The sequence below is a fragment of the Gigantopelta aegis genome, chromosome 14, assembly GCF_016097555.1.
Source record: "Gigantopelta aegis isolate Gae_Host chromosome 14, Gae_host_genome, whole genome shotgun sequence".
NCBI classification, from domain to species: Eukaryota; Metazoa; Mollusca; class Gastropoda; order Neomphalida; family Peltospiridae; genus Gigantopelta; species Gigantopelta aegis.
In genome coordinates this window covers 19,790,754-19,801,911 of record NC_054712.1, presented here as the reverse complement: position 1 = coordinate 19,801,911, position 11,158 = coordinate 19,790,754, and the positions used below count along the sequence as shown (strand labels likewise).

Here is an 11,158-nt window from a genome sequence, read left to right as displayed (position 1 = left end):
TTGACAGTCTTAGCTTATGTCAGGCTGAAGAGAGTCTGAACTAATAGGCCTAAAAGAGGCCTAACACATCACAAATTTCAAGAGAAATAAATTAATGTTTTTCTGAAATAATATTACATTGGAGACAACTGAATAACATACAGAGAGACTATACAAGACAAGACTATTTCAGGTATTCACATCACACAATATTCAAACCATACTGTAGTTCACAAAAATAATCTCGAATGTAAATGCATTTACATTCGAGTTTATTTTTATGAACTAACCATACTGTAACTGATCAAATGTTGACATTTTTAACAATTTAATTAAAATGAAATAAAAATGAGTTTATTATTATAAAATAACCATTTAGTGAGAATAAATTATCCATGACGATAAGAGCTATAGTCCGTCACACCTTGAACGCCTTTTTTCATGCTATAAAATTTATTACAACTTATTTATTTCTGAGCCAGTTAATTGTTTTCTAAATTAGACAATCCAGCCAGTGCACCACGACTGGTACATCAAAGGCCATGGAATGTGCTACCCTGTCTGTGGGATGGTGCATATAAAAGATCCCCTGCTGCTAATCGAAAAGAGTAGCCCATGAAGTAGCGACAGCAGGTTTCTTCCCTCAATGTCTGTGGTCCTTAACTACAACCGTGTCCGGTGTGTCCGGTGATTCGGCGCACTTGGTATTTTGCTCAAGTATGCTTTAGGAAGTTGTCATGTTGTCGGTGTTTTTAACGAATTAAAGTTCAGTTCCATTTGCAGTGTTTAATCAAGTATCAAGATATTTATTGTTAAGGGTACAATTATTTATTTGTTTTAGAATTATCAATAATTATATCATAATTTCAAAATAAATCATTCACCTGCTTTTGTGTATAAAGCGAAGTAGGTCAGCCTTATTGACATTAAGAATGTTAAAACCAGTCTAAAAACACATTTCACGCATTTTTAAAATTATAGTAATTATTTCTTTCTGTTATTTTTATTTAAACTGAAAAGGAAAACAGACAAATGCAAACAAAACACAAGTTTTACACCTTAATTGACAGACATTCCTGTTCACAATTGTCACATTGTTACAAAAAAAATTAAAATAATAATAAACGCGAAATAAGATGCACGTGTGTGCACAATCTACCCGAGAAAAAAATCCATGTAGGTATCTTAGCCATGCATGACAATGAACATGTATGCATCTGCAGTACTGTGCCACTCAAGAAAACAATTCCGAAATTGATCACGAGATGGTTCATATGTGATCGTTCATTTTCATAGTAAAAAAATTTAACAAGACAAAACAAACAAGTACTAAAATAATCCTGGGACATCAGTGTTTATGGGCTACAAAGTGAGGTCATGGGCGATTTATAAATAGTGGGGTCACTGATCCACATCTACTGCGCCGAATCACCGGACATGCAAATCATCTAAATTGGAGGAACAATTAGAGTTTAAATTTTCCCACACAATCGATAGTGGATGTTTGCAATTGAGCATCACATCGGTAGAGCCAAACTGATCAATTTTCGATTATAATCACTACTTTATAAATATTAATGCACCCCTCCTTAGAAAAATCATGCATTCGCCCCTGTATGTAATTGTGTATTTATTTGATTTGGGGCAGTATTACATAATACTCAAGTAGCCATCTGTTACACTCACAATTAGGAGCCATGTCTACAATCTGTTAACCGTGTCAATGTCTCCAGTTAGCAAGTTTAGGACAGAAGTGACTTTTTGCACCCTTGTTTTGACTTAGTACACAATAAATAATAATTATAATATATATTACCGCAGTCTCAATTCAAATCAACATTCTGTAATTTTTATTATTACTTTTTTAATTGTAAGATTTTCTTCTTACACAATCAGGTGCATTAGTAATTTTCAAACAATATTTTCGATAGCAATTTGGTATTGGAATTTCCCCGGCATTTTGAAGATGGAAATCATGTACCCAGTTTATTGTTATTGTAAGGAGATGCAAAGTGACGTCATTGTAATACTGATGTCATACATATTCAAGAAGCTGCCAGACTATTGTCTCATAAATGTGCAGCAGATGTGCATGTAAACAACACCCGAATATGCCTTTAACCAGAACATTATTCAAAGGGGGTACTGTCGGGTTTCTTCCTGTAATGTGTGTATTAGTGATTAATATGTTTTTGTTTATTTTATCAGGGAGTTAGAAAATTATCGATATAAAGCTATTTAACGATAAACATAGGATTGTTGTTGTATTAGAATTTAAAGCGGAAATCTTTGACTAGGAGCAGCCAGTCTTAAGTTTTTAATTTGTTATCATATGTATGTTTGTTATTGGTATGTGTTATCATAAATAATTAATGGTGTTCTTACCAGTGGATGTGTAAGAAATATAGATTATTGCATGTGCGGGAGTGCCATACGAAATTTTTGAAACCACTTTTCTATTTTATTTTATTTATTACTTTATTGTTTTGAAACAAAAGAAATACGCAAATATGGTAGTCTTATAAGACCTTGAGAGATGTTTGTGTTATTGTAGGTCTGTGGAAGAGGATGGAAACCAGTGTATGTCTATATTCGCCCAATTTGCTTCTCGTAGATGAGTGTGGTGACACTGAGTTGATCTGTGCGGCTAGAAAAGGTGATGTGTCATCATGTCGGGATCTACTGGAAGCTGGAGCAGATGTAAATGCCTCCAATCAGTACAACAGCCAGACCGCACTTCTTGTTGCCATTGATAACCACCACGTTCATGTGGTCGAGGTTTTGTTAGCCTATGATGCAGATGTGCAAATGGTTGACAATGTTGGCATAACTCCAATATATTCTGCCATTAGAATCAAGGATAATGTGGTTCGAAATCAGATGGTAACACTGCTTATTTCTGCTGGATGTGATGTCAATGTTGGCAGCCAAGACCATGCTCCACTGTTTCTGGCTGCAAGACTGGGAGCCTTGTCTGTTGTTCAGGTTCGAATAACAGATTCTTTTCACGATTTTTGTTCTATATTTTTCCATTAAAACTTCTAATAGTAAAAATGGGGGAAAACTGAGGTGGATCGATCCTACGACGCAAGCACTTCAGGCGAGCGCTCAACCAACTGAGCTAGTTCCCGCCCCCTCATTTATGACCGTTAATGTCTAAACATTATTTTTAGCTCTGCTATAACTTTCATCTGACGTTTTTCTGATGCCGATTTGTTTGGTGTCTGGCCATCCATCCCTTTAAAGTCTATCTTCTCCAACAGTTTTGATTGAATTGTTCTGAAACGTGGTACAAATAGTCAACTATAATGAGATATTTGGGAAATTATTTATTTTTGAATTTTTATTAAATGTGTTTTGTTTTAAATTGAAAATTTGAATGTCTGCCTTCTAGAGTTCTGAAATTTCTTGCTCCAGCCAGTGCACTACAACTGGTATATCAAAGGCTGTGGTTTATGTGATCCTGTCTGTGAGATTGTGCATATAAAAGATCCCTTGCTGCTAATCAAAAGTAGCCCATGAAGTTGATACAATCTCCAAAAACTGACAAAGATAACACATTTCATAAAATATATTGGTGTTTTTTTATGTGACATTTAAACATGTTTGGTAGTTAATCTGCTTCAGTATTTCCATTTCAGATGCTGTGTAAAGCCAGCTGTGACATAAATGTTTCCAACAAGTATGGTGTGACACCCATATATGAGGCTGTGTTAAATGGTTGGTGTTGCATTACATTTAATTATTTATCATAATAATGTGTATATATTTACTATATAGTTTTCATCTGTGTGTTTCTGATTAATAACTTAATTGTTTTTATATACAGTGAAACTCCTCTAAACCAGACACCCTAGGGACCAATTAAAAAGTCTGGTTTTTAGAGGTATTCGGTTTAGAGAGGTTCTCTTCTGTACATATATTTAAAAGGGGCTGCAAAAAATGTCCAGCTTTGAGGAAATTCTGGTTTACAGAGGGTCTGGTTTTGAGAGGTTTCACTGTACATGTATATATATGTGTGTGTGTGGGTCTGTGTGTGTGTGGGTGGGTTTGTGGGTGGGTGGGTCTGTGTGTGTGGGTCTGTGTCTGTGGGTCTGTGTCTGTGTTTGTGTGTGAGTCTGTGTGTGTGTATGTCTGTGTGTGTGTGTGTCTGTGTGTGTGTGTGTCTGTCTGTATGTGTATCTTTGTGTGTGTGTGTGTCTGTGTCTGTGTGTGTGTGTTTGTAACTGTTAGCAATATCAAAAGATTGTGGCCTCGTGTACTTGGAACGAATCATGTCTTGTACATCACACAGCATTTGTTGCCCATCACTTCAGTGTTGACATGCTTACAGCAAAATGATTAATAGAGAAGGGTAATCAATACAAATTCAGTGCTCAAACTTAAGAATTTGTCTCCCACAGAATTTTTTTTATTTATTTGCTATGGGTGAAACAACCCACCGACGGCAGTTGTGAGTCTGCCTATGACAATATAAATTTTTAAAGTGACATTTGCAGCAAATAAACATGACTGAAAGGTTATTTTGTTGTATGTAGATATTTCAAACTTGCAAATGTTAAATATTGGCAGTTAATGTACATCAGGTGTACACATTTTGCCATTGTTGAGGAGCTTTACTGATGGCATAAAAGTGTGCCGTTGGTGACGGTCTCTGCCTACGGCAATTTACCTTCCTGCCCCGGAATTGGTCACTGGTGAAGTCAGAGGCTAAGTCCGGGGTGTGCGTGCCTGAACCTTTATTGGATATGGGCACGTTAATACAGTTCCCAGTACGGCAATTTATATCTCAAGAGAGGGCGAGACATAGCCCAGTGGTAAAGCGCTCGCTTAATGTGTTGTCGGTTTGGGATCAATCCCCGTCAGTGGGCCCATTGGGCAATTTCTCGCTTCAGCCAGTGCACCACGACTTGTATATCAATGGTCGTTGTATGTGCCATCCTTTCTATGGGATGGTGCATATAAAAGATCCCTTGCTGCTAATCAAAAAGAGTAGCCCATGAAGTGGGGACAGTGGGTTTTCTTTCTCAATATCTGTGTGGTCCTTAATAGAGCTGGTCGGTATACCGTATATACCGTTCGGTATCGGTATTATGTTAATACTGATTTACTGTACCTAGCAAATTTCAAAATATTGAAATTTCGGTATTGAAAAATATTTCCAAGAAAGCACTAATAATATATCTGACGCAAAATGGGTTGGTATAAATCAGACAAGAGCCTTGTGTATGGAATTTAATTGTATTTAGATGAAACTAGCGGGTGAACCATAACACAGGCATGCATTTAAAGCAGAGTATACCGAAAATAGCACTCGATATCGGTATCATGTCAATACCGAATACTGTACCAATACTGAAGTAAATCACCCAAAAAGTACCGATATTGATACCGAACCTCAAATTTCAATACCGCCCAGCTCTAGTCCTTAACCATATGTCCGACGCCATATAACCATCAATAAAATGTGTTGAGTACGTCATTAAATAAAACATTTCCTTCCTTCCTTATATCTCAAGATTGCCGTCGTTAAGATTGAGCCACAAGTTTTTTAAGCCTAAGAAAATATCAGTCAGTTGATTGGAAGCTATAAACTACTAATTCAGATCAGTTTTGGGTAGTTTTCATTTCGGTCCAGTCCGATTTGTAACATGATAATTAATTTTGTATTTTGAGCCGTGTTAAATAAAAGCCTGAAAATAAGTGGTTAGTCACAGGCATTGTGCGGTACAAATTTGTCATTTGTTAAGCTTTTGACAGTCACAAACTTAATATTGGTGGTCATTTTGTCCGACACAAAATTAAGTATTTCTGTGGTGAAGTAGTCCAAAACGAATGTGGAAAGATTTTCACTTAATGTGCGCCTTGCACTAGAGTAAATTGAAGCAGTTTCATGCAGTACTTTTTAAAATGCATATTTAAAATCATGTTTTGACCATATCATGCAGCATGCACATGTTATGGAACTGTTGCTAGAACACCTTCGCCCGAAAATGGTTTTTCCTATGTCTATTAATAGACCCGAGAAAGCCTGATGATCTAGTGTGTTCTGATGTGTTTATAGTCTGTCCCATCCTCTTACAAAAATGTTTTTTGTAAATAACTTCAGTTTGGTTTGACGTAAAAAGTAAAGTAAACGTGTTTTGGAAAAACTATTGTTTGTGTGCAATTTAGAAACAGTCGACTCAAAAATAAACAACTTGTTGTAAATTCCATTGTATCAAAAAAGGCATTCTCTATGGAAAGGACTATAGATGGGTTTCACTACATCATGAAAAGTAGTAATACAGGTATAATATAATAGTACATAATTAACAAAGGACAATAATAATGTACATTATTTCAACATTTGGTTGACAGGCACAGTTTCATTTTTGACAGGCTCAAATTGACTGACATAAGTCATTTTGAAAGGCACCACTAAAAAATGTTTATTTCCAGGCCTAAAATGGTTTTTAAGTGCATTCATGCTGCTAGTTTTTCTCTAATTAATAACTAATTGTGTAAATGATTTTTACTTAAATTTTCATATTTTTCTCCATTTTAAGGGTTGGTAACTCAACATGACACATTTGAGAAGTTTGGACTGAATACAGTATCAATAGAACATTGCAGTAATATTTTAATGTGTGTGTTACCCAGAGAAGAATTATGTATATAAGCCTAACGCACACTTGACATAATTATAGATAGATTTGGTTTGTCTTTCAGGTCACAATTTGGTGCTTGACTTCTTGTTGTCACAGGGTGGCTGTATAAACAAGCAAGATATGTATGGTGTTAGTGCCCTGCATGTGGCGGCCATGTTTGATAAAAGGGAGGCAGTGGAGTTACTTCTCAAAGGTAGATACATATTCAAAATTATTATAAGCTGTGTATTGAGTTTCCTTTCTACAAGTTTTATATTTTATGCCTAAAGGAAATTTCTTTTTATTATATGAATTGTATTTACAAAATAACATCACAGACTGCCCTCATGAGCTGTCTTCGTGAGATATTCTGCGTCTATATATATTCATTTTGAGATGTTGTCCAGTGGTAAAACTCCATTCAGCCACCAAAGGTATATTTAGGAATTGGTTAGGTGAAATCTCTTGGGTCGTCACGGAGCAGCTAGGTGAGTTGGCATGAAATGAATGACCCAGCGAAAAGTGGTCTTAGCACAACATGCTGTTATACAGGCGGTATATGAGGAGGAGGTACAAAATGATCACGTTTTGCGTTATCTAATTGTGCAAGGTCTCCTTTGAGTTATGTCTAAATTGGGTTTGTGATGATTTTTGCATTCACTATTGTGAATAAAAAAAACTCATTTACATTTCATTATTTTACTTTAAATTTGAACCCTATACGTCTTTGCTATTATCAGGGGAATGTAATTCCCCTGATAATAGACTATTTCATGCTGGGGTTTTTCGAAAATGATTTTTATGTCAATTCGTGAAAATATGATTTTCACACATCCTTCATTGACATAAAAATTGTATTAGAAAAAAACAAATGTTTTAAACCAATAACAATACATGCACTTCTTATTGCCATGTGATACTAGATATAATGCATTCTCACCAACAAGTGTTTTTCTTTACACTGTGTACTGTTGTTTATTTTATGTGTGTACAGCTGGAGCTTGTGTAAAGTTACGTGATCACGATGGTCGGTGTGCGGTACATGTTGCAGTAGAGCAGGGAAAATCACAGGTGGTGGAAATATTTCTGAAACATGGAGTTGACATTACTTGCGCTCCAACCAGTATCATCAAGTGAGTTTTTGTCATAATAAGCTAGGGTACATACAGTATTGTAAACTGATGGTGAGTGTGTTCTGTATCATGATTGGTTAACTACATTCTTTTTCCGGGATCAAATTAAAATAACAGCCAGAAAGCTAATGACATCGTTAGAATGTGACATCATTAGCAATTGGAACAGGCCAAGTTAACGGTTCAAGGGTCTACAGTTAGATTGTGTTCAGGTATTTTTTTTAAGATATACCAAATATACAGTTAGTTCCGTAGAAAACTGATTCAGTTTACAATAGACATAACAATATGGAGTTTTTAGATTTGCTGGTGTTATTGTCTATTTGATGCCCGCAAATGTTTTCTTTTTAACCTCAGGCTAATGCCTTCGGTCAAAAATGACATTTACGGGATTAAATAGACAATAATACCCGCAAGTCTAAAAACTCCATATGGTTATCTCCTAACTGAGTATAATAATTTTTTTAATGTTCAAGCATTTAGAATAGACAACCCAGCATCATTTTCTCCTATAACATTTAACACATTATTCTTGAATTCCCATTGGGGTATTTTGTGCATAATTTAGGTCACAAATAAATGCAGTTTCTGCCACATCAACTTAGTTGGACTTTAATTTACTTCAGCTTAAGAGAAAAGAAAAAAAAACCAAAACCTAATGTGATGATGTTTATTATTAAGTTTTGTGGTAGTAGGTCGATGTCTGTAATATTGATTATATATGTGCATTGTTAAATAATGTCCTAAATTTAAACTCTGTGAACGAAACAATAATTGTCATAATTTTCAGAGGTCTGGATGACTTAGCTAGGCTCATAGTTTTGAAGCTATCTTTATCTTTGACATCACTATGGCATGTGCTGTAGTGACGTCATAGCCTACGATGGTTTTACTATTTCATAGCACTAAGATAGCTTCGGAAATCCCTAGCCAGTTTGTGGTAATACTGATCAGTCTGTGTGATGGTAGATGACCAGTTTGTGGTAATACTGATCAGTCTGTGTGATGGTAGATGACCAGTTTGTGGTAATACTGATCAGTCTGTGTGATGGTAGATGACCAGATTGTGGTAATACTGATCAGTCTGTGTGATGGTAGATGACCAGTTTGTGGTAATACTGATCAGTCTGTGTGATGGTAGATGACCAGTTTGTGGTAATACTGATCAGTCTGTGTGATGGTAGATGACCAGTTTGTGGTAATACTGATCAGTCTGTGTGATGGTAGATTACCAGATTGTGGTAATACTGATCAGTCTGTGTGATGGTAGATGACCAGATTGTGGTAATACTGATCAGTCTGTGTGATGGTAATTGATCAGTTTACAGTAATACTGATCAGTCTGTGTGATAGTAGATGACCAGTTTGTGGTAATACTGATCAGTCTGTTTGATGGTAGATGACCAATTTGTGGTAATACCTATCAGGCTGTGTGATGGTAGATGACCAGTTTGTGGTAATAGTGATCTGTCTGTGTGACGGTAGATGACCAGTTTGTGGTAATACTGATCAGTCTGTGTGATGGTAGATGACCAGATTGTGGTAATACTGATCAGTCTGTGTGATGGTAGATGACCAGTTTACGGTAATACTGATCAGTCTGTTTGATGGTAGATGACCAGTTTGTGGTAATACCTATCAGTCTGTGTGATGGTAATTGATCAGTTTACAGTAATACTGATCAGTCTGTGTGATGGTAGATGACCAGTTTGTGGTAATACTGATCAGTCTGTTTGATGGTAGATGACCAGTTTGTGGTAATACCTATCAGGCTGTGTGATGGTAGATGACCAGTTTGTGGTAATAGTGATCTGTCTGTGTGACGGTAGATGACCAGTTTGTGGTAATACTGATCAGTCTGTGTGATGGTAGATGACCAGTTTGTGGTAATACTGATCAGTCTGTGTGATGGTAGATGACCAGATTGTGGTAATACTGATCAGTCTGTGTGATGGTAGATGACCAGTTTACGGTAATACTGATCAGTCTGTGTGATGGTAGATGACCAGATTGTGGTAATACTGATCAGTCTGTGTGATGGTAATTGATCAGTTTACAGTAATACTGATCAGTCTGTGTGATGGTAGATGACCAGTTTATGGTACTACTGATCAGTCTGTGTGATGGTAGATGACCAGTTTGTGGTAATACTGATCAGTCTGTGTGATAGTAGATGACCAGTTTGTGGTAATATTGATTAGTCTGTGTGATGGTAGATGACCAGTTTGTGGTAATACTGATCAGTCTGTGATGATAGATGACCAGTTTGTGGTAATACTGATCAGTCTGTGTGATGGTAGATGACCAGTTTGTGATAATACTGATCAGGCTGTATGACGGTAGATGGCCAGTTTGTGGTAATATTGATCAGTTGGTGTGATGGTAGCAGGATGCAATACTGTGTGTAAAACACTCGTCTGTGTAATGGTAGATGACCAGATTGTGGTAATATTGATCAGCTGTATTTGTAATGGTAGATGACCAGATTGTGGTAATAAAGAACAATTTGTATAATGGTAGATGACCAGATTGTGGTAATATTGATCAGTATTTGTAATGGTAGATGACCAGATTGTGGTAATAGAGAACAATTTGTATAATGGTAGATGGCCAGATTGTGGTAATATTGATCAGTATTTGTAATGGTAGATGACCAGATTGTGGTAACAAAGAACAATTTGTATAATATGGTAGATGACCAGATTGTGGTAATATTGATCAGTATTTGCAATGGTAGATGACCAGATTGTGGTAATATCGATCAGTATTTGTAATGGTAGATGACCAGATTGTGGTAATAGAGAACAATTTGTATAATGGTAGATGACCAGATTGTGATAATATCGATCAGTATTTTTAATGGTAGATGACCAGATTGTAGTAATATTGATTGATCTTCATTTGGTAGATGACCTGATTGTAGTAATATTGACTGCACATTCCAAGCAAATGGTCAGGTAAGAATATATAAATGTTTATTCATGCCATTTTCATTTTTAATAAAGTTCATTTCCATAATTTGTTCTATACATTTCATTATTTAGACTGCCATGTTTGAGGAGAGCGGCACAAAATGGGTATGCAGATACAATCCGTGTCCTAATTCGTGGCTGTTCTCGTCTGCCAGTGGAAGAAATTATGGAAATATTTAGGTACGTTGTCTACATTTCAGTATTTTGTATAAAACATTTATAAAACAAACCACACAAACATGAATTTTATAACTTAAGATAAAAATAATTCTTAATATTTGAGGGTAACAGGTTTGCTTATATATATTAATCAAGGTTTTTGTCCAGAGCAAATGGGTACCATAGGTTGCATTCTCATACCGTAACTGTTTTATGTATTTTATTTTGAAACACCTATTTATTGAAACTGAGTGTTGCTAAATATAGAACAGAACATGATCAGGCA

At 35.9% G+C, this 11,158-nt stretch overlaps 1 protein-coding gene across 2 annotated transcripts in view; it reads left to right on the top strand.

The window, feature by feature from the left end:
- The window catches only part of LOC121388717 (ankyrin repeat domain-containing protein 50-like), a 31,574-nt gene continuing 20,416 nt past the window's right edge, over positions 1-11,158 (top strand). For both annotated transcript variants that reach the window (XM_041520184.1, XM_041520185.1), the window contains exons 1-6: positions 1-172; positions 2,534-2,964; positions 3,621-3,699; positions 6,691-6,822; positions 7,603-7,741; positions 10,786-10,893. In XM_041520184.1, coding sequence (XP_041376118.1) covers positions 2,548-2,964; positions 3,621-3,699; positions 6,691-6,822; positions 7,603-7,741; positions 10,786-10,893 — 875 coding nt within the window. In that variant the 5' untranslated portion in view covers positions 1-172; positions 2,534-2,547. The remainder of the gene's footprint in view (positions 173-2,533; positions 2,965-3,620; positions 3,700-6,690; positions 6,823-7,602; positions 7,742-10,785; positions 10,894-11,158) is intronic.